At 32.0% G+C, this 25,033-nt stretch overlaps 2 protein-coding genes across 4 annotated transcripts; both read left to right on the forward strand.

Annotated features, from left to right (window-relative positions):
* The first annotated feature begins 14,936 nt into the window (after positions 1 to 14,936).
* LOC141702271 (protein XAP5 CIRCADIAN TIMEKEEPER) lies at positions 14,937 to 19,899 on the forward strand. Of its 3 annotated transcripts, none has more exons than XM_074505968.1 (12): positions 14,937 to 15,174; positions 15,878 to 15,943; positions 16,031 to 16,095; positions 16,192 to 16,304; positions 16,752 to 16,839; positions 16,971 to 17,047; positions 17,122 to 17,183; positions 17,317 to 17,448; positions 17,570 to 17,623; positions 17,802 to 17,867; positions 18,552 to 18,626; positions 19,625 to 19,899. In XM_074505968.1, the coding sequence occupies exons 1-12, from the start codon at positions 15,004 to 15,006 to the stop codon at positions 19,673 to 19,675; spliced, it is 1,020 nt and encodes a 339-aa protein (XP_074362069.1). In that variant the 5' UTR covers positions 14,937 to 15,003; the 3' UTR covers positions 19,676 to 19,899. The 3 variants fall into 3 exon arrangements, with proteins under 3 accessions (XP_074362069.1, XP_074362070.1, XP_074362071.1); XM_074505969.1 differs by having other exon boundaries at positions 16,761 to 16,839; XM_074505970.1 differs by lacking the exon at positions 16,752 to 16,839 and having other exon boundaries at positions 16,961 to 17,047.
* A 592-nt stretch (positions 19,900 to 20,491) lies between these two features.
* LOC141702262 (translocon-associated protein subunit alpha) lies at positions 20,492 to 24,190 on the forward strand. Its single transcript, XM_074505957.1, has 8 exons — positions 20,492 to 20,662; positions 21,359 to 21,517; positions 21,626 to 21,676; positions 21,912 to 22,000; positions 22,449 to 22,526; positions 22,658 to 22,861; positions 23,600 to 23,671; positions 23,831 to 24,190. Exons 1-8 carry the CDS (start codon positions 20,599 to 20,601, stop codon positions 23,873 to 23,875), a joined length of 762 nt encoding a protein of 253 aa, XP_074362058.1. The 5' UTR covers positions 20,492 to 20,598; the 3' UTR covers positions 23,876 to 24,190.
* Positions 24,191 to 25,033: the final 843 nt, after the last annotated feature.

The following is a 25,033-nucleotide window of genomic DNA, read 5'->3' on the forward strand; positions in this document are numbered from 1 at the left end:
GGGGAATAAAATTATTTCGGGTGTCGAATATTATGACCCCTTTTTCAATAAAATGTTTTAAGATTGGATGGTTACTGGTTGCGTAAGAGGCCGAGACACCGGTCCAGCGTGAGTTATTATACAGAAGTGTAATACGGAAGTGTAATATCTTACAAGGCTTGTTATGCCTTTTCTTGGCGCCCTATAGGTACCGTATGACTGCGGGATACGGGTAGTACCTATATTTACGGTATGGCTGCGGGATACCGGTGTTGTTTCGTGACTGATCATCAGGAACAGCATAGTGCATAATTGGTTCCAATCTAAATAGATATCTAAAATTCTTTATTGTTTTGATATTCATAGAATAAATGATTTATCAACCGATTCTGTTTTGGATTAAAAGTACTGATTCTGTTTTGGATTAAAAGTGAATTGTGGCTTTGATTCAGTTTCTGATTTATGCTGATACTTACGTTGTTGTTAATATTAAAGGTGGTATTAGTATAGATGATTGATGTTGACTTCAGTATGTAATGTTGTGAGCATCAAAGTTCGTATTGATATCTAATTTGATATGACAACAAAATAAGTATTAATCTCAAGAGTTGAGTTTTGGGTAAAGTTTATGATTCATTCCATGATCATTGTTTCATGTTATTGTGGTTTACGATATTTCCGTAAACACTGTTTTTACGAGTTTTATTCTCGTCAAGATTCAAAGTATTGCTGAAGCATGTCGCTCAAGAATATCAAAATGGTCTTGAATACAATTAAGGAATCAATTCTGAGGCTCCTCCACTAGAATTTTATGATTCAACAATTATGATTTTTAAATGTTCTGCGCTGATGCAGATGTCGGTTTTATATCAAACGACCCTATATTTACTATAATGATCTTGCTGAGCATTTCTTCCGCTCATACTTGCCTGTTTTTAAATTTAACCTCCAGTGAGGATTAGCTTGCGCTGTTTAGCTGCGTAATTCGAGGAAGCAAAGAAAAAGCTTTTGGAAGATGGTTGATCCAGGGTTTGCGGGCTAGTGTAAGTTTTATTGTGTAAAGTTGTTTATATTATATTATATTATATTATAGTTGTGTATTTTATTTGGGCCTAGTATACTTCATTTCGAAGTTATACTAGTGGGTTTAATTGTGAGTTGGAATTTATTGAAAAGAGTTTTAAAAGAAAGTGAAAAATTTATTTGTGGAATTTGGATATCTTGTTTCTAGAACTGTAACCTTAAAAGATCTTGGATTAGTTTGGGGTCATAAATGATAAATATCTTCCGCTGGCATTTAATTCTTGATTAAATAGGTTGATTTAGATCGAGGTTTCATAGTGACGACCAAATCCTCCGACCCCGGATTTAGGGCCGTTACAGTGTTGGCTGATGGTACCTTAGCTGCAGCAAGATGGATTGCTCTGTAGAAGTCACAAAACTGGAAAGAAACTATAAATGCTCCACATGCAATCAAAACAATCATGTTCCTAAAAAAAAGTTGTATAATTGTAAACTAAACCAATTTACAATTATATGAAACTTCAAAAAATCACATAAGTTCTTAATCATTTTTTTTAATGTTTAGGTTCAAGATTTTTCTACTTGCAGAAGACTCTAAAGAAGCGTTTAATTTCGTCCTCTATGACTGTGCTGTAAAACGACTGGTGGGTAAAATAATAACAAAACTTATTGCCGAGGGTTTCGAGGTGTGCCAATTTGTTATTATGGTATCTTTATTTTAAATTCAACTTTTCATTTCTATTTGTAATAAATTTATTTGTTAGAATTAATTATTTTTTAGGATTCAGGACATATCCTCCGCATATTAAGGCTATTGCAGGGAAATAGATTACACTCTGAATTCAGCTCAATGATGATAACATCATCCTCAATAGTTCAATTTACTATGCAATTGATGCTTATGATACTAATAGCTCCACATCTTCCATGTCTGCAAATACGGTGGCCTCTGAAATTTCAAACTCAGTAAATATAAGTCTTATTGTAATGCTCAGATTTCATCATATAATTCTTAAACTATTTATTTTTTGTATCTCATATCATTCACAATTGATGATTCAGTGACTATATTTTTTACAGTCTGATGTGGTAGAAATTACGGACCATGGACAAACTCCAGGATCCGCTAGGTCTACCAGCAAGAAAATAAAACTGGTAAGCAGTTTGTTATTATTTTACCACATATAAAAGTGATAACCTTGACACTTTTCTGATATATAGTTCAGTGATAAACCTGAATTCTAATTACACCCATTTGTTTCTTTTTTGGGAGAGGTAAATGTCCATTTTCGCCTGGATCTTTGTTCTGAATGCATAGGGTGATCATGACATTTCCAGTTTTTTGTCATTTTAGTCGTACCGATCCATTTTTATTATTATTGGCCAGACACTTTTAAGTGTAATGTTTCCATATTTTGCATTTTTGCTTTAAAACAAAATCAAGAGATTCGACAAATTTAATGACTATTAGTGTAATGACTCTTTTGTTTCAGGGGTTTTGTATGGTCGGAGTGTCAAAGTTTATACATATTATATTTAATGATTGCCGCGTAAAATTTTTTAACTAAGGATTTCTCCCATTGGACAGGCTCTTATAAGTTATAACCATATGTACTTTAACTTTGGATGTCTCACTTTGGGAAGATTAGTCATACGAGTTCACTCATCTATCAACGTAATTATCAAATTTGATATAAATTAATGATCTAATATGATGATCAAGTAATAGTTTTAACCTATATATTTGATTATCTTAATACAACCATGATGATCAAGTAAGTGTCTACTTAGACACTACTGGAAATATGTGCAATCAACACCAAAGAATAGATGTTGGATATTCTACTGGAACAGATATTGTACTATTAAATTACTAAAAATTGATAAAAACAAAACTCTGCTACAATAAAAGCAAAGGAGACAACAACCAGAAGGAGCTAATTTATTCCAACACCAACTTAACCAAAACAAAAGATTGTACAATTTTGTGCATCAACCATATTCTACAAAATCCAAAAATTTAAAGATCAAATTAAAACAAGTGCTCATGGTTGGTACGTTTATGTAAGTTAACGAACACTGAAATGCTACAAATAAGTTAAGAACTAACAACAAGTGATTTCTACACAGGAGTAAACTCTTTTTCTTTTCTTTTTTAAGAATATTAGGATCTCTTTCATTTACAGAATTTATGGAGCACTTAATACACTTCAAATAAAATTATGATAGTCGAAATAAGAAAGTTATCCTATAATCTGACATCTTGCAAGAAGATTCTTCGGAAAAATCATTAGCTCAACATTAGTCTATTTACCTGATGGTTGTCCGTTGACGAACACTTGCAAAGTATGGTCTGCTGACATAATAGTAAGAATATGATATTTTCCATGCTTGAGGAACCATTCATTCGATATTATATTCATGATGGAGAGAACAGCGTAAGATTATAAAATTAGTTTAAAACAGATATTTCAAAAGACACGATAATGATTAATATCAGTAGACGATAATACTTACTCTGTAAGGTACCACAAATAATCTGAGGAATCTATGGTGAGATTTCAATGCTCATACAACCCCCATTTTTCTAGAGTATCACCCTCATCAGTTGGAGCTTCTTCGATGAAAGATTATCAGTGGAAACATGCACTAACAGGGAGCATCTTCATACGAGCACCGTGAAAACCTAACTGTAAATATTATTATTCGGGGTGATATTAGCCGAAGTATTGCCAAACAATATTTATATGTTTGAGTTTATAACCTTTAAATACTACTCAACAACTACTATATCAAAAGTTACTTCATCTGCCAGCAAACTAAGAAAAACTACATCGTTAACTTTTAGTCCGTTTTCCCGCACAAATTTGTTCCAGCCGGCCGAGAACCTTCTCTTTCCATTAGTCATGTTAATTCCAGTGTTCCAAATTTGCCCAAATCTTCTACGATAGGATGCAGGGTCCCATCAATTTACTACAAAATTATTGTTTCCAATTCATAATTCTGGGTATTTAAGAATCTTCCACTATTGTCCACACTAAAAACAATAAATTGAAAACTTACCAATTCGTTACAGTGTGTACCCACATGAGATTTCATAAGAGTAAATGCAACTTCTTCAATAATGTTTTCGCCCATTTCCTCAAGTCCATCTTCGATATTGTCGTATCCATCACTATTATCAATAATATCAAGATTATCTATGTGATTGTTTCGGTCTCACTGTCATGACCATCTTTATAATCACTAATTTGGACAATTATATCATTATTTAGTTCTTTTCCTTCTTCTGATATTATTTTTGTGTAATCTATGTCATCCACGTTTGAAAATATAGTAATAAGATACATTATGCTTCATTATATTATTATAATGATATATTAAATTGTGTAAAAACTTAAAAAGTACTTGAATATTCTTTTTTCCACATATCTTTCATAAACCAATGCCCAGGTGTAATATTAGGTCTCGAAGATATGAAATCATATTCCACATCCATCCCATCGCTCCTGTAAATTCTCATCCTGGCTTCATGATTTTCATCAATCGTGATTAAAAAGGTATCACGTCTCTGTAGACTATATTGCTTGAAGATTTTCCCACTTTTCCAATACCCTGTGTCTTTTTTATACGATACTGGAAAAATAGTATCTCCGTAACGTACTGTATTCGCGTTGGAAAGCATATGATCATAAAATAGACGAACCAACATTGGTGGAATCTGTCAGGTAACAATAGTTTAGAAGACATTGTAGTACATATTTTTGAAATAGTAAACTAAAAAATTAATGTATATACCAAGTCAGCTTACAATTTCTTTGTAATGCCACGTATGCAAGTGCATTACATGTAAAAAAGATGCAGTCCTATCTCAGTTCTTGTTCAAAAAATATATATTTAAAAAAAATCATAGATGTAGCATTAATCATCTATTCTCATATAATGAATATTATTATTACTAATAAAGCACAAAATGCCAAACATTACCTAATGACATTTCATGTGGTCGAATATCATCACTTTTGAACAGACAAATATGAACCAGGTGTTCGTCCAATGAAATAAGTGAATCGAACACAAGAATGTCAAATATTTCACTCTATTATACCTCACGAATTGTTTCCATCCATTACCAAACTAACAATCATTGTGGGATTTTTCAATTTTAACTTCCCAGGTTTTATACAGAAAACACAATTGTATAGTGTCCCCGTCTTTCCATTGTCCATATAATTCTGACATTTTTTTCGGAAGTAGTTGTATCAATAAAATAATCAAAAAGTTAAACATTTATAACACAAAAAAGATATAAGAAAACATTTATGTATCAACCAACCATTTTACTTATCCATGGGCCAATATTAGATAGGCGGATGGTATGTTCGTAAAAACTTAATTCCCTTCCAAGAACCCTTATAAAATACTGCATCCTCGCCTTTTCATCTTCCAAATCATCCAAACCGAGAATGAACTCTTCTTCTTTTATATTATTAGGTATATTCACAAAATTTTGTGAATCACAACCAGAATAATCTATTGCCAGACCAGATGAATTATATATCTCAATAAATAAATTTCCACCTCCAATATAATTCAACAATACCGTATACATTTGTCGGACATTATAGCTTTTCATAAAATTTTTAAATCCAGGTAATTTTTTATTATCACTATCATAAAATCCTTCACAATTAATTCCTCCTCTGCAAATAAAAAAGATTTGTCGAGGAAGTTTGGCACAAAATTCCATGGCGAATGGTTTTGGTACTCTTTGTCATCAATATATACGCAAACGATCAATTTCACATTTATATTAATTGTCAACGACTCTATATTGAGTATTGTATTATATACCAATGAACCAAAAGAATTATGTTCACAAATTCCGACTAAGAAGTTTTTCCTCTTAGCTTTAAGGCCTTTTTATGTGCTTGATAAGCGACCTTGCAAAATTTGATAATATTGAAATCATTACGTAATTTTCAAAAAGTATGTCAGAACTAGGCTACCTAGGCTAACTTTTTATTCATCCAAACATCAACTTGGAGTATAATGTAGAGGTTAAATATCAGAAGCAATGTATAAATTATAAATAATAAAATAATTTGACATTACTTAGCAAGAGATTGTTATGTAAATCATATTAAATTACAAATAATAATACACAACACATTATACTATAATTATCCAAAAGTGGTGATGTAGAATATATGTGTTTTTGTACTTTCAAACTAAGTACAAACTAACCTTCATCATTTTTGCACGAGAGAGATGGTACAGTGCCAAACTGTGACTTGCAACAAGAGCCGATACGATGATATTTTATATTAATAGAACTTATAATCTAAGATCATTTTACAATGCATCTTGGTTTTTGTAGGATTTTTTTACATTGTAATTCTTGAATTTATGCAGCTTACTTAGTTGTTGCAATAATTTTCAATATAATTAAATGAATATCTTTATGAAGATTTGACCAAGATCGATATATATATATATATATATATATATATATATATATATATATATATATATAGGTTTTTAACATATTGGACAGTTTTAGGTAAAACAAGACAACTAATATATTTATGAACAATACATTTTTCATATATTTAGTTTACTTAAATCTTTATATGATTTTGTAGAATCACTGGAAAAACTTCATGAAGATTTGTAATGAATCAATCGATATCTTTTCAAATTTTAAAAAAAAATAAGATCTAGAATAACGAAATTTGTAATTTACATGCTTCCTTGAAAATATGTGTTTGTTTCCAAAGTTAAATTAAAAAAATTAAAACTGATAAACTGATTTTCCGGATACGCTTTTATTTTTAAAATATTTTTACTCGGATTCTCAATAATCATTTGTATAATTTATCAGCAATATAAAATAAAGAAATAATTGTTTTAGCTTCTTTCTACAAACTAACTAAAGGAAAGTTTAAAATTACCTAGGTATCGCTTATCAACTTTTCCTTCCTTTTCTATCCATATCTATCAATCATAAATCATTATAATTTCATCTTTTCATATCAATCAATTAATGTAGTGAAAAAATAATTAAAGATTATGAATCAAGTTTTTGACCAAGCATTAGAAACTCATGTAGTTGTGATTTTGTACAAGGTCATCATTAAGAGACATAATGTTAATATTATTACTTTTAGGTTCATATTTTTCACATAATAATTTATAACTTATTAACAATTATTGAACTTTTATATTTTTAAAAGTCTCAATAGCAATAACCAATTTCTCTGCATCAAAGATATATCTTAATCCTTATTTGGAGGTGGTAATTATAATGAGAGAAATGTGTTTTTATTATAAGTTATGTTATATTAATATTAAATATTAAATATATTAACTTAATTTATTTATTTTTACTTTTAAATTACAATTATATTGTTTATACATTTTTTTTGTTAATATCTTATCATGTTTTTTATTTCATTCTTGAATTTAAAGTATTTAATGGACCACTTTTTGCAGAGTGAAATTATTAGTCATCATCAAAGATCTTAAGAATTTAAAATTTCCAATATATTCGATAAAATATTAAGACCGTAGTATTTTTAAATGCGTAGTGGTATTAGATATTGGATTTTTTAATCGGTTCATTGAATATTTGTGATGGGAATTTATAAAGCATTATAAATTTTATTTATATTTATTAGCAATTTATCAATTTTATATCTTTCAATTATTATACAGTAATGCACGCGCAATTTGTTTTAGTGATGTAATTTCACTAACATAATTAATTTAAAAATATTTTTAACAAATTTAAAATTTACTCCATGTACATTTTTATAATCGTAAATAATTAAATATAATTATGTGTTTCAACATACTAATTCAAGTATCAGACACCTATGCTAATCTTTGCATTTTTTTAACAATACAAATGTATGATGAATTTTGCGATATTGCACTAAAATTTTTTTAAAATAAATTTTGTATATTGCAAGAAATTCCTGTGTGCAAAGCACGGGCTATATTACTAGTTGAAGTCTAATGTCCATCGCGAAAAGAATTCTTTTATAACAGAAGAACATGTAATATGTTCCGGAAATTTAAATAATAAAATATTCATGTCTGGAAAATAGAATATCATACAAACTAACAATAAAATTAGTTAGGTATTGATTTAAAATAAAAGTAAAAAATAAAAAATAAAAGATCTTAAGATAACAAATAATAAAATCATAGCAAAAATGTTAAAATATAAAATATAACCAAAGGAAAAATCTTTTGGTTAGAATCTCACTATTATGTATAAAATTTGGAATACTCCAAATGACCACCAAAAGTATAAATCTAAAAATAATAATTAGATATACGTGAGATTTGGTTGAATGTATGTATAGTTCATTGGTTGTATAGTGATTGTATATATGTAATATGTGTAACTATTCTATTATTATACATTATACATGTAATATGTAATATGTGTAACGATTATTATGTTACCATGTTACCAAATGCATCTAATCTTTTTAAAATTTTAATATTAGTTAATACATTGAATATAATTATGTATTACTTCGTAACCCAAATTAATAAGACATATTATAACTTACCCCCTTAAAATGTGTAATCAATCGGATGTTTTTAGTTGACCCTTCAAAAAATTGTTATTTTCATTTATGATTATTAGAGATCCGATAATTCTAATTTTCACCCTACATATAACATTATAATATCCCGAATTTTTCAAAAATTATTATTTATTATTTTTTGAGTGTTTTATGTGATTTCCAATATTAAATGAATAAAATTGTGGATATTTTATTCCTGTTCTATGAGTTTGGAAATTGTTAAAAGGAGTTTTATAAAAGATCAGAAAGTTATTATTTATGTAATTTGGATATCTTGTTTCTGGAACTAGAACCTAAAAGATCTTGGTATAGTTAGGGTTGCAGATATTAAATATCATTGCTAGCATTTATTTATTGATTAAACAAACTTTTTTTATATTGAGGTTTAATCGTAAAGACCAAATCCTCTGACCCGGGATTTGGGGGGTGTTACAGGTTAGTATCAGGGTCGAGGTTAAAGTAAACTAGAAATGAGAGTGTGTAGGAGTGTGCATAGTTATGTAAGGACGCCACAACTCCTATAGATTTCGTGTTGGACTATTGATATAGTACCAACGAGTAACTTAAGATTATGTGTGCTCGTTTGAGATGGTTGTGCTGAGCTGGATGAAACTTTTGGCAGTTATAGACGTCTATTGTGTGAACTTATGAGGCTATTGCGAATCGACGACGGTGTAGAATATTGGTAACCTTAGGGACATGAAGAAGTGTATAGAATCAGATGGCGAGTCATCGGAAGAGTCGATAAAGAAAGCATTTTAAAGACCTTGGCATTACCTTCTATATCTATACATTATTTCGACATCACTCGAAAAGAGATACTCCCTCCGTCCCATTGATTATTATACGTTTACTATTTGCACACATTTCGAGACCTTTATAAAATATAGTTCCGTAATGTTTTTTTCAAATTTTTTTTTTGAATAAAAGTTTAAACATGAAACTTTTATTCAGAACAAAAATTTAAAAAATATTTTGGAATTATGTTTTAAATGAGCATTGAAAAGCGTGTCGAAAAGTAACGTATAGAAATCAATGGGACAGAGGGAGTATATGTTAGAGTATATATTTTCTAACACTCATTTTCAAATCATGTCTGTGTTCTAAATGTGCTAGAGGATGTCATGAAGCCTATTTTCAGGTTTTGAAAGCCCATACAGGTTATGATATTTGAACTTTCACTTTTCTTATACGGTGGACAGGTTTATTGGTGATGTAGCACCACTTGCTCATTTTGTAGCAATTTTTTATTTTCTGGATTGCATTTTTTCCAGAAATAGCGGCTTTAAAATCTATTCAGTTTCGATACAAGGGTTGCATTATAGAATCATTTATTAGAAACACTTGATTATTCGTTTGATTTTGAATTCCTTTCATATTTTTTCTACCCTGACTGAGATGAACACCCTTGTTTATAGGGGACTCCAGGACTCTCTGTCTGTGTGATGTAGGGACGCCATCACTGGTGTGTTGTGCATCGCAAAAAGGCTAACCACCTTCACTTGTAAATGTCTTAACTAAGGCACGCAACATAAGTTCTCTTGATCGTAATGATCTCTTAGTTATTTTTTATATTTCAAATGTGTTACTTCAATATTTATAATCCCATATTCGCAAATTTTGTAATATTTGTTATGATGTGGATTTTTTTTTCTTTCCAGAGTTCCATGATTTTATTATCTATAATATTTAAAGGTATGTCAATCAAGTTGAGATGAGTTAATGTTGTCAAGGTAAAATAAGATATTGTGACAGATTGCCACGAACAATGGTGGATTGTAATGCGATTGTAATATCAGTAATGTATAACGAAATCAACCTCTCTCTCTCTCTCTCTCTCTCTCTCTCTCTCTCTCTCTCTCTCTCTCTCTCTCTCTCTCTCTCTCTCTCTCTCTCTCTCTCTCTCTCTCTCTCTCTCTCTCTCTATTAATGAAGGTTATCATGTTAAAAAGTTAGCCAAATTTTATGCGAAAAAAACTATAGTGCGGAGTGAAGCTCCCGTAATAATTGTGTTAAACAGAGAACCCGAGTTTTTATTTAAGATTTTCAGAAAAGTTGCGTATGTAAGATTGAAAAGTTGGCAAGAAGATCCCTAGTGTGTTATTCTGCTGATACTGAGGACGAAATCCTTATAAGGGGGTAGATTGTAATATCCCAAATTTTTCAGAAATTATTATTTATTATTATTTGAGTATTTTATGTGATTTCCTATATTAAAGGAATAAAATTATGGATATTTTATTCTTGTTTGATGAGTTTGAAAATTATTAAAAAGAGTTTTAAAAAGATCAAAAAATTATTATTTTTGGAATTTGAATATCTTGTTTCTAAAACTATAACCTAAAAGATCTTGGTATAGTTGAGGTCGGAGATGTTAAATATACTTGCTGAAATTTATTTATTGATTAAACATGTTGTTTTATATTTAGTTTTCATCGTGACGACCAAATCCTTTGACCCTTTGAGGATGTTACACTACAGTCTTCACCTTCTTTAATATACGTTTCGTTTGAGTACGTTTATAACAAACGGGCAAGTCTAAATAATGTTAAATTAGGAATGCGAGTAAGAATACTTAAAAAGTGTTATTTACATAAAAATATACAAAAGAAAAATGTAAAAAAAATTCTAAGAAAATTTATAAACTCAATGAACAATTATGAGTGAATGATATAAAATGTTACATATAAAATAAACATTGAAATATTTATTCCCCTCGAAAAAAAATATAATAACATGTTATAATGAATAATTTAAAATTACAATTAGTATTTAGTAAAGGTATAACATTACAAAAGTTAGCCTTGAAAGAAATGAGTTATTCAGATCTAAAAATAAATTGAAATACTATCGGTAAACCCCGCACTATATGTCAAAAATTAGAACAAGTAAGATGTTTATATCAATATATATTTTAATTGGAGGATAAGATTGTGTAACCAATTAGTTAGTAACAGGACTTAGGGAACGACAAAATCAAGCTAACAAAAAATTCAAAACAATATTGAGTGGAAATGGAACTGATGAATAAAAAATGCAGAAAAGAAGAATACAACGTTACTTAAAAGGAAAATCACAAGCAACGGGAAATAACAACTTCTAACCTACCCAATCTCTTTATCCCGAAGCTATAAATTATCTCTTTTTAGACATATGTCAATATAATAGTGGTTAAATTCTTGTACCGTTATGGCACATGATCCCAACCTGATGCTAATAATAACACACCAAACGACTCATTTTATTTCAACATTATCATCTAATTATTACATTAATCAATAAATAGAAAATATAACCATTTTGACTATTTATCTAGTCAAAATAGTTACATTGCCGCCCTCTTAAAATCATCGTTGACCTCACAGATGAAAGTTTGAGATTGCTCAGTGATGGTAGAAGCATCCTCCCATATTACATCTTCAGGAATCGAATAAGTCCAATGAAACAACCACTGTACTATCACCCTGTTTTTTTTAATGAACCTGAACTCCAATAATTTATATGAATAAACTAAGAACCGCCCCTCTGGTCCCAACTTGGGAAATGTATAAGAGACTATGTATTTGAAACACATTTTCTTCTTCAGTAAATTAATGTAGAAGACTGGGTGCACTAGGCTGCCAACCGTTAAATGCAGTTTGTAGGCTACATGTTCAACCCTTTTCAGAATCTGATAAGGACCATAGTATCTGTGTGCCAATTTGAGATGTCTCATGACTGCTACTGAAACTTGTTTATAGGGTTGCAGTTTTTAAAAGACCAAATCACCTTCCCGCATTCCACTTTCCTTCATGTTATTGTTAACATAGAATTTACATTTTTGTTGAGCTTGCTTGATAGCCTCTTGTAATAGAGCATTCGTTGATTCCCTTTTACTTGAAAATCTTCCATTATTACATTAGCAGCTCCATGGTCGATGAGAATGCAAAAATACATAGGTTTAACTCCATATAAAGTTTCAAATGGGCTCATCTTTATAAGGTAAAAGTTGTACTACCATTCAACTAGTGTTAACCACTTATTCCAGCTCTTAGATCTGCAACTAGCCATTACTCTGAGATATTGTTCTAGACACCTGTTCAACCTCTCAGTTTGACCATCTGACTGGCGGTGATAGGCAATATTAAGGTGCAATTTTTGTGCCTGCAGCATCAGATAGTGACTTCTAAAAAGAACTTGTAAATGTTTTGTTCCTTTTAGACACCGCTGATTTAGGCATTTCATACAATCTATAGACAGTGTCAAAGAAGGCTTCCGCTCCCTGAGTGGCAATGTAGGGATCAGTCTGAGGAATAAAGTACCCTATCATTGGATAATCTATTTACAACAACCATTATATAATATTTGTCGTGTGATATGGGAAGTCCCTAAATGAAGTCACAAGATATATCTTCCCACGTCTGTCCTGGAATGGGAAGAGGCTGAAAAAGTCCACCAGGAAATTAAGTTCCACTTTTCACCATTGGCATATGTCACATAAAGCTCTATATTCATTTACCTATTTTCTCATATCAGGATATAAAAAAGCAGTGTAAACTTTTTAAAAGTCACATCCGATCCTAAATATCCTCCATAAGAACTATCATGGCGCTCCCATATCGATTTTTGCTTTCAATTTCCTTGGGTTCCCACATAGAGTTTACCATCACATTTGATCAAACCCTTTGTGAATCGGTACTCCTCATACTTTTCATCTTGGATAGCAATGCCAGTGATAATCTGCCAGGCTTCAGGATCCTTATTGTAATTTTTCATGATCTCTGCCAATCACAGTTGGTTTGAGGTGGTCATTTCACTGACATTTCCCTTAGCGCACCATTAGGAATCCTTGATAAAGTTGAGAATAATTTTGGGCTCGGGGAGGTCATCGATGTTTCTCCCCCATATTTCTCATGAATTTGCGGTGACATGAAAATCATATATGAAGAAGATGATGTAAACTTAACAAAAGGGTTTTCAAATGGAAAAAGTTTAGCGTGTTGTCCTGATTTTAGCTCTACAAGCTCATAATGAGGTTGAGAAAAAATCCATTGGCCATTGTTCCGTGTGTTCCACCTAGTCCTGCACTCCAATCAAGGATAAAAGTAAATAAAGAATATATGAAGGTTACGCTTTTGATGATGAGGGGTGGTTAGTCAATCAGTTATTTTGATTCTTGACGAAGGTGTTTTGAAGTCTATTGTTGAAGCCTTTCGCAAATCAGTTATCAATACGGAACATGTATTGTTTGAGGGAATTTTTTTAAGGACATTTTAGATAAGACAGTTAGAGGCAATCTCTCAGATTTCTTAAGATATGTTACATTGATGATAACGTGGACGAGGGAAAGAATGACAACACATGTATTTAAAAGTTTGTTGATCTGGGTTGCATAAGTGCACGAGTGATTAAGTGAATAAAGGGGTTTTTGGAGTGAATCACAGTCTCTCAAGGGTTATTTTGCCCTTTTTGTTGTTGATATCATATCTTTGTTGTTTTGCCTTTTTGAGATTTAAGTTGGTTTAAAGTTATAGTTTTGAGACATAGCCAATTATCTATTTAATTTATTTGGTTAATAAAAAAATAATCAAAATAATTAAAGAATATACCATCAAATTTTTTTGGTTCCAATCCCGTGAATAAATATTTATATTGTTATTTATACATTACCCAAATTTTGATATTCGAATCCCAACAATAACAAATATTTATATTATTATTCATACAAAATCTAACTTTTCAGGTTTGAATTCCGGCATTAACAAAAAATTATGTTATTAAATATACACTGTCAAATTTTTTAAAGTTCGAATTCCGCTAAAAATAATATAATTTAAAATCCATTATATCCATTATATACTATATAAAATGAAAAACATAAGTTTTAATAAAGTGGTTTGAATTGTAAAATTAGGTTATTATTGAAACTTGTTTTTTACCAATTAACCGGACATGTACCGTTTTCTTTAAAACAATTTTTAGTTTGTGCTTTTGAGAACATATATAATAAATATCCTCAAAATAATATATAAATATAGGGAAAAATGGAATTTAAAGGCCAAAATAGAAAACTATTATGCCAATCCACCTTTATTTAATAATATTTAAAAATGAAATTAAAAATTTAACTGTACCAATATGAATACCATGTAAATATACGTAAGTTTTCTAGTATTTTTTTTAAAATATGTTGACTTAATTATTTTTTGCATGTGTACAGTAGGATCGTTAAAAATATTCAATAAATATATTTTAGACCGCACTAATAAAAAAATTTGTACTAATAAAAAAAGTTTTCTAGTATATTTATATTTTTTTTTGACAAAAAAGTGTATATAAAATGAAGAAATCCGAATAGGCTAAAACTTAGGAATAAAAGAAAAACATCAAACAGCACCACCGCGGAGAGGTTGAAGGGATGTCGGGTATGGGAGATGGCTACGTGGGCACGGCCCAAGACGCTGTTAGGATCCGACGGCTTGAAAAACAAAGAGAAGCTGAGAGAAAGAAGATTCAAGACCTCAAAAATAAATCCGCTTCTACTAAGGGTCAATCGGGTCTTCTTCAATTCGGGTCGGGTACTTCTGAGGTCCGTTTCTTCTACTTTCTATATCAATCATTTGGATTGACTTGGTGGTCTGGGTTTTGTTAGTGAAATGCTATGTTTTCATGATTTTTTTGTATCTAATCCTTGAGGGTTTGTATTGTATTATTTTCATTTATAATACGTGACGATAGCGGAATAGGTTAAGTGTGACTGTATTATAATGTGTTTGTTTTGCTTAATCTTCATGTATTGGGTGAATTGTAATTGTAATTCTTGTTTGATTGAAAGAGACCGCTCTTGTTGGCGGTAAGTGGTAACGGGTCACTTCAATATGTTATGTTATAAAATTGCGGTATGGTAGCTCGCATGTCGTATTATATTCATACTGTTGGCTGTTGGGGGTAAATATAGAACAAATGAATCATATATATGAACAAATTTATATGTGATCTTCCTGTGTATGAGGATCGGGGGTTATGTATACATAAGGTCATGTTGCAAACTATTTTAGCGGACACGTTTTATAAACAAATCACCAGTTAAGGTAGTTCAAGTAACAAACAATACTGCAAATTACCTTGTCTGATCCTTTTGTACTTTGTAGTCAATGGACATCTATATACATATTTATACAGAGTGAGTGAGTTAGATGGAACTAGTAGAATTTTAATGATGTACTTGTTCGTTCCCCGTACTTGTATATTCAAATTTTTGTAACTTAAACTCTGGTTTATCGATTCATCAGATTCTTGAGACTGCATTTAAGAAGGAAACAGTGGGCCTGGTTACCAGGGAGCAGTATGTTGAGAAGGTATATCTCTATTGCTAGTTAGTTATTGATTTAATTCTTGAATTTCAGTAAAAAAATTCTTGCTGACAATTATTTGATGCTATGTAGAGAGTTAATATCCGAACTAAAATTGAAGAAGAAGAGAAGGAGAAACTTCAAAAGATTCAACAAGAGTGAGTGTTATTTTGGTGAAATAATGGTAATTTGTGACTTTTACATAGCTGTTCTGTTTTTATATTTATTATATATTTTCTTGTACTCAAATGCAGGGAGGAAGAGCTTCAAATGCAGAAATTGAAAAAGCGAAAAATAAGGGCCAATCCTCGATTATCTTTCTCTGATGACCTTGAGAATGGATGTGAAGAAGAAGACGGGGACAACAGTAAGTAAATTATATTAACTGATAGTTCTAGTCATTACATCTGGTATTACTAGTTCTCTAGTTTAACTCCCTTAATGTGTTCGTATACCAGTAATTTCTGCTGTATTCAGAAATATACGAGGTTGAGTTTTGTAGCTAGATTTTTTTTGGAAGTGCTAAGAGGGTCACTATTTATCCTTGTAGTGCTTGATATAGATCACAATCAACATTTGGATGCTTAACCTTAAGGGGATAAGTTTCTGTACATTGCTTGATTGGGGCCTCCTATCAACAAATTTTTTGTTAATCTTTGGTATGTGGTAATTAACTAATTGTTATCTCAAAAAAAGAACGAAGACTGAAAACGGTAACTAGGCTTTTATTTATTATAGAAGAGGCTTGTTATGTATACTTGTATCATTTGTTAGTATTATCTCATCCCGTGCTAACAAACCAATTAATATCAAGTCCCTGCAGAAAATAAAGAACTAAACAACTTTGGACACAGGGGTTTTGGCAAAGATCCCACAGTAGAAACTAGTTTTTTGCCAGACAGGTCTCTTTCTCTTCAACTCTGAGTTTTAGTTGTGTGTGTTCTTTATCAAGTTTTAAAAATAGTATCTGGATTTGGCTTGTTCTTTTAGCATATATTCATGCTTTACCTTTGATGCGTGAAGCATACTACAGTGAGAGAGAGGCAGAGGAACAAGCAGAACGTGAAAGACTAAGGAAACAATGGCTTCGTGAACAAGAGCATATTAAAAGTAATTTTCCAACCTTGTAACATTTTCTTCATCTTGACTTACAGTTGCTTAACTTGTTTTCTCATGATTTCTAGATGAACCTCTTCAAATCACTTACAGCTACTATGATGGAGCTGGTCACAGGCGGGTGCTCCAGGTTATTAGTGGCCTCTCTCTCTCTCTCTCTCTCTCTCTCTCTCTCTCTCTCTCTCTCTCTCTCTCTCTCTCTCCCTCTCCCTCTCCCTCCCTCCCCCTCTCTCTCTTTCCCTCATGATTTTTGCTGTAATCAGGTTCGGAAAGGCGATTCCATTGGTGAGTTCCTTCGGGCTGTGCAACAGCAACTTGCACCAGAGTTTCGAGAGATCCGAACTACTTCAGTGGAGAATTTGCTTTATGTGAAAGAAGACCTTATTATCCCTCATGTAAGCAGCTTTTAGCTAAATTATGTCTCAAAATTATTATGTCAGCATCTTGATTTTCGACATTATATTTCATGGGACCATCTATAAAGTAACAACTGTTTCCTTGATCTTGGACGTTCAGCAACACAGTTTCTATGAGCTGATTGTTAACAAGGCGAGGGGAAAAAGTGGACCGGTATGTTCAGTTTCTTGTAATTTCTTGTGTGAGATGGACATAAATTATTCCAAGTGTTCCACACACACACACATAAGAATACACTTTGACGCATAAATGTTGATCTATTATGAATTCATTAAGCTGTATTATTTTCTTTTGCATCTCTTAAATGTTTTTCACATTTTATCCTGCACAGCTTTTCCACTTTGATGTACACGAGGATGTCAGGACGATTGCTGATGCAACCATAGAGAAGGATGAGGTATGACACATGTATTGTAATATTCGTCTTCTGGAGATCTGCATCAAGTAACAAGTGAAGTGAATATCTAGTACTAATTTGATATTGTGCCATAATTACCAACTGGCTTGCAGCTAATTTTTTATTTGATATATGTTTTTACACCTGAGATTTTATATCTCATAATAAAGTCAAGAAGCAAATCGAATCACATGGTCGATAAGACTAAACTCTTTCTTTTCTTTCTTTTTTTTTCTGGGAGAAAGGGGGATAGGAAAGCAAAGTTTGGCGATGACCGTTACCCTGTCAAGAATTAGGCTTTATAAATGTAGAATTGCAAGTATATTTGGTGTTTAGTGTTCAGATGCAGATAAGTAACTAGGTACGTAGAGAATTCCCAGAGAAACTGAGAGATTGAGAGAGATTAAGCTGACAAGGAAAAATTTGTTTCAGCCAAAGTTCGTTTGATGTGTAATTTTTTTAATTGGACTAGTAAGTTCCTGGAATTATATAAAGCCAATCTATGCCACAATGTTATATTTAAAGAATGAATGGCACTACTCAGACGAGCTTGTGTTTCAAAATAATCCATGTTACAGTTCCCAAGAGTGAGGATGTTATTTGTTTGTCTTAGCAGTTAGTATGTGTTCCCATGTTTTACAAGGAGTTGCAAATATTAACTGCCTATTTTTTTTCGATTGGCAGTCACATGCTGGCAAAGTTGTCGAAAGGCACTGGTACGAAAAGAACAAGCATATATTCCCTGCCTCAAGATGGGAGGTAATCTCTCTCTCTCTCTCTCTCTCCCTCTCTCCCTCTCGCCCTCACACACATTCACACACACACACACATACTTCTGGTTGTGTTTAACTAGGGAATCTTATTAAATGTCTGGTACCTAATAAGATGGTGCTAAACAATCTTATAGAACAAGTACCAGAGGTAGTTTGGTGTTGTACCGCCTTTAGTTACTCATATATTTACTGCATCAGTGTGATTAATACTTTGCAACTTTGTGGGGTGGGTTAAATAGCTTCCTAATAACGTGGTTGTAGGCTAAAGATGCCCGCATTTCTACATATTCATTTTTTGGATATCCACTCCGGTGGAGTTGGGTTTTGTAGACGAGTAGTAGGTTGCTCATTTTCTGTACGTAAAGAGATGAGAGAGCAAATGAAAAAAAACTCCGTTTGTCTGTCGGAAAATAACTTGATTTTGGAAAATATTTTCTTGGAAAATGAAATTCAGTAAAAAAAATTTGACGGAAATCTTTTTACGGGAAAATATTTTCTATCGTTTGACTATCATGAAGAAAATTATGGAAATTTTTAAGAAAATATTCAATTTGGAATTTGTTTTCCTTTTCTATTGAAGGGAAGAAATTTTTTACAGGGAATTTCCTCCTTTGGAAAATATTTTATTTTATTGAGACCAAACGATGGTTGAAAAATATTTTCCAGAATTTCTGATAGTAACTGTGTTGGTTTGAGTTTTGGAAAATAAGCATAGCTGGAAAAGTTTCCCGTTAAGCAAATAGAGCCTAAATAGGAAAAGAAACCCCTTTTGGGCATTTCTTATTGGTAACTGGAAACACTGCAGGTTACAACACAACTTTCCTGCAAATTGGTCATGTGTTGTAGGGAGTGAATTTTAGATCTAATCTTTTACTTTTTCTGATTTCCTAAAGTCCAGCTATATATTTCATGATGCTTACATCCACACACCTTTTGCTTTCCTTCATTAGTAATTCTTCTTTACTTTTCTGCAATTTGTTACAGATTTATGATCCAACGAAGAAATGGGAGAGATATACCATCCACGGTGACTGATTTACTCAACTGACAGATTAAACAGTATTGTGATATTGCTGAAGCCGTCTCTGCATTTCCACATGTTTTCTTATCAAGCAGTAGTTGTACAAGTTACAATAGAATTTAAAGGAACAGTAGCGCTTGTAAAGATTTTGTGAATGCTGTACGGGATTTATCATTTTATCTTCAACTGATTTTAATTTCGACTTATCATAAAGCTCAATTAATTGTTTTTTCGGTTTGATCGGCTTCGATGAGATTAGGATTGAATGAAATTTGTTACATATTCTGGCTTCCATGATACAGGCATTCGGGAGTAACCTATTCAATATTAGGGAGATTGTTTTTTTCTGTCCCATTGATTACCAGAACAATATCTACAACAACACTCTTATCGAGATTGTTTTATAGGCTTTCTTGTAACTATAAAAATTATTTAAATACTGAAAAATTAATAATTGTTTCCAGTTCAATTTTAGTATAATGGCTATATTTATTCATTTGAATCGTAAAATATGTAGTTAAATTATACTCCCCGGGAAAAAAGAAGAAAAGAAAGGACAAATAATGTAAAGTAAATTACAAATTCGATTGCATATTGAGAAAATAAATTCAATCGCCTCTCAATTATTTCAATTTTATTGTTCTGAGTTGCAAAAGAAAAATAATGAATTATTATTATTATTATTATTATTATTATTATTAAATTAAGCCGGTATTACTCCATGGGATGATAAGAGAAAGCTCAGAGTATATTAGCGAATTACATGAAGCCACGTCAACTTGATTTGTCACTGCCAAACTCTGAAACGTAAAATGAAAAGGGAAAAAAAATAAAAATAAAGAAAGGCTTCATTTACTTTGCTATATCTCTCTGTCAAGTTAATAGGGTATTTACATCTCGGCGAGATTCTCCGTCACATCTCAGCAGCAACACAATCATGCCGTCGATTAGGTTTCTATTGGTCCTCGCGCTGCTTCTCTTCTCTGCTCCTTTTCTCCAAGGTCTCTTTTTCACCTTAATTTCAGATCTAGATTCATTTGTTCGTTTTTTCTTTTTAATTTTACTTCTTACTTATATCCACTGATCTGTTGATTTATTTAGTTTTGTATATTCAGTTTGTTGTTTTTTATGTAATGATCTGCTCATTAATTCAAGTTTGCTACTTCACTAGTTTGTTTAAGAATTTATTTTCCACTGATTAAGGCCTTTAGTATACTATTCTGCATCTTAATTTATTGTTTTTTTGTTTTTCGATATGTTGTTCATTTGTGCAATTGAATTTTTACTTTGTAGCATCATCATTTGATTGATTCAACTTCAGTTTTTCTAATTTGGTGTGTTGATCATTTGGTAATTTTTAATTTATGCAATGATATGTTGATCCGTTAAGCAATTTCGCGGGATTGAAGCTTTTGTTTCGGAATTTGGAGTTTTTTTAGTTTTGACTTATTTCTGTTGATAATCAAAATTTTGCCATCATGTTTACTGCATTTATAATAGCTACTCAGGTCGAGAAGATTGATTTATTGTACTCCTTCCTTATTTGTAATAGATGCTGCAGTATTATTCATTAAGGTTGACTTTTCTTGATAGTGTCTAAATTTTAGGATTTCATCCACGCCGGTTGATTTATTTAACATTCTGCATTATTTGGATCATGTAAATAAATGGCTAACTAAGCTCTTGTGGCACCACAGTTGCTAGATGTCAATCAGAGTCTGAAGCAGAAGTAGAAACCACGGAAGATGGAGAACTTGGGATTGTGGGCGATGATGTCCAAGATTTCAGCGACGGAAGTTTTAGTCCAGCTCCTGGTGTGGAAACAGTTTGTGTCTTCCCCAAAAATCCATCTAAATGTTAGTATCTTTCTTCTTTTTGGGTGTTCCATTTTAATTTTACACTACTTCATGGAACAAAATTGGTGGATCCAAGACTAATTGAAATCTTTTTTTATATCTATGCAGCTGTTGTTGCAGGGGAAGCGGCTGATCTCTTAATTGGATTGCAATATGAGGGTAATTATTGTTCATCTTGGGTTGTGTTCTTATGGTTGATGTTTGTGTCATGGTGTTCCCATTTTGTTTTAGTACTCAATCTTTTTTGTCTTCCGTCTCTATAAATGTTCCCTCTTCCTGCAGTTGTCACAATAAAGCACAACCTATTATTATCTATTGGCTAATCTTTGTTGCAATTTCTTGTTTCTTGCCTTTGGACTTGTGATTTCTCTTGACTATTTGATGCCTGAAACAGGGGAATCAAATCTAAAAGTTATTGCTGTTCATGCTAGTGTTCATCTTCCTTATGATCATAATCTGCTCGTTCAGAATCTTACTACACAGGTAATTTAAGTCAGTGGTGCCTTTTTGCAATTACTTGCTCTTTTTGTGAATAAATTTAGCAATTCATTTTTCCAATCACTTCCACCAATAAGATGTACGACAAATAGGCTTTGAACTTTTGCTTACTTCATGCAAGTGATCAGTTCAGGATTATTGTAAGCTGCCAACATAACATATACTTATCACTTGAGCTTGAGTAATATCGAAATCTTCCAAAGTCTAATTATACATCCACCATAAGCTCTGATATCCGGTTTGAGGCTTATGTATTGCAGCTATATATGCTTCTGCATATTCCTAAAAATGCTGCATACAGTGGCTGATTTTAAGCTCTGTATCTTGTAATTACAATGATTTTCAAATAGTGATAATTATGTTATTTGCGACTTTTATGTTACCATTACTTTCTAATTATTGATGCTCACATTTTATTTTTTTCCCATCATAGACCTTTAACAGTGCTACAGTTCCTCCTTCAGCCCAGGCAACTTTCCCATACACTTTTGCAGTCAGCAAATTCTTGCAGGTGGTTTTTTTAACTCGTATCTTGCATGACATTTTTTTGAACTGAGCGCTCTAATATCTTTTGCTTATTTCTGAATGACACCAACAACTTTTTTTAGTCAAAGCGCTTACTTTATTTTCTTTCTATTGCAGGCTGGGACATTTGATCTCGTGGGAATCATTGTTTATGAGATAGATCAGACCGCATACCAAAGTACATTTTACAATGGTACTATTGAAGTTGCTGAGGCGGGTGGTCCTCTAAGTGTTGAATCTGTATTCCTGTTTTCCCTTGCCGTAGCACTGCTTGTCCTTTTTGGACTGTGGGTCCGTACTCAGATCTCTCAATTCTCAAAGGTATTTCCTGTGAAGTTGTGCATGTATTTCTCATATTTTTTAGTTTTATCTTTTTATGTGCTGATTGTGGTGTGTGTTTTTAAATTTAGTTTTGTATAGTGTAGTTCGCCTTTTTTTTCTTATAGTTATATTCATCCTTGTCAAGATTTTTTTGGGGGAGAGTTATTATAATCTTCTTGCACAATTTTGTCCCAGAGAAAATGGTTGAATTTATTTCCTTTCGTGAAAATAGTTTAATTTTTTTTATGTACTCCCTCCGTTCCAACAGATTGTTAAGAAAAGAAAAGGGAACTGGGATGTCTCATCCAATTGTTAACATGACCTAAGACAACATATATTTCTTCACTAATTTTAGTAGGTCACACTGACTTGCCCACTTTTTCTTATCTTTGTCTAATATGCTTGATTTGAATTTTGTTAAACTAATAAATAATTGTGGTATCTTCCTTCCATTTTCAGTCACATTAATGAAAACAGTTTTTCTTAATGGAAATTGAAAATTGCGGAACTATTAATTTATGTACTTCTTTGCAATGTACATTGTGCATTCCATTTGTCTTCGGTCTACCCTTTCAAGTGCATTAGAGTTGATTTTATTTCCTTGACTACTGCTTAGAAGAATGGTCTTTTTTTTTGAAAAGCGGTCTCTTCATTACATATAGTAATTTTTTAATTCTTATGTAAAAATCTGTTATAGTTTCATTGTTCTTATAGCCTAATGCTTTTTTTAATGCTCAGAAAACCAAGAGGACACAAAAGGTGGAAGTTGGCACAGCAACCACTGATGCCTCTATGGATGAATGGCTCGAGGTTTGTACTTATGCAGTTTAACATTCAAAACTTGTTTTCAATGCTTCAGTGATATTACGATAAATATTTACACCACCAGAAGGGCGAGGTGGCCCTTTTTAACTTGAATATAAATTGAAAACATTCAGACTTCTTACCGGTTAATATTTTTTTTATCAGGGAACTGCATATACCCAGTCTAGCAAATTAAAGAAGAAGAAGTAAATCAGCTTTCTCACCTAGTTCGGCTGAATGAATTATTACATTGAAGCTAGATTCCTGTAACCCAAGTTAGGCACACCTAGATACATTAAGGGCTAAGAAGGTAAACAGTTTTTACAGGAAGAGTGAAACTTGAAAAGACCTGCCTTGCTGTTGTAGCATGTTCTAGAATCTTTTATGTTCCATCAATTTGGACCTTGTAAAAGTTGAGGCTTTTTCTTTCAATGCGGAGTTGCCGTATATTTATGTTAGAACACAATTTTGTAAAAACTTTTTTCTTCTACTAAGTGTGCCTCTTTTAGTTTTGGCTTTCCTTTAGTATATTTGTTATTACAAGCGACGTAAACTTTTGCACTGTACCGTGAACTTTTGTTTTAATGTAGAACTTTTTCCCACTTGATGCACAAAATTAGTGTTTTCCAATGTATTGGGATATAGAACCCACTGAGAATGTCCTAAAACATTTACACAAATGAGTGGATCGATTGAGGGGTTGTTTTGTGAAGTCGCGAGTAAGACTGATGTATAGGGCAAGTCAAGCTCTTGTCGATGCATAAAATTAAGCAAATGGCCAAATCCAATGGTTAGAACTTAATAGAGACCCTGTGCAGGTGGGCATAAACTTTCTGCACCAGAATTTGAAGGCGCCACAAGACTATGATATATTGGACAGAGGCAAACCCTCCTTGATGTATAAAATCAAGCAAATGGCCGAATCCAATGGTTAGACGAGACCCTATGCAGGTTACTTTCTGCAACAGAATGGCCAAATCCAATGGTTAGAAGAGACCCTATGCAGGTAACTTTCTGCAACAGAATTTGAAGTTGTTTTAACACGACTACCATTGACCGGACTCTCAGCATAATTTAAAGAAGTTTTACCTTGTGTAAAATAAATAATACGATAACATGTCGATAATGTGACTACTTGACCATCATATAAAACTAAGTAGGACCTAAACTTTACAACGCAGTGTATGAAACTAACCAAAAATTGACAAACAAAATTATGTAGTTTACGGTTGGAGAACCATTAAACAGCCTCCCCAATCCATCACCAACTAAGGGTTGCTGCATTATGGCATTGACAACATCACAAATCTAACTCTTAGCAATAGATTTTACTCTAACTAAATGGCAATCACACATTGTTGGGTTGGG

Source organism: Apium graveolens, unplaced genomic scaffold (genome assembly GCF_009905375.1).
Source record: "Apium graveolens cultivar Ventura unplaced genomic scaffold, ASM990537v1 ctg4827, whole genome shotgun sequence".
Classification (NCBI taxonomy): Eukaryota; Viridiplantae; Streptophyta; class Magnoliopsida; order Apiales; family Apiaceae; genus Apium; species Apium graveolens.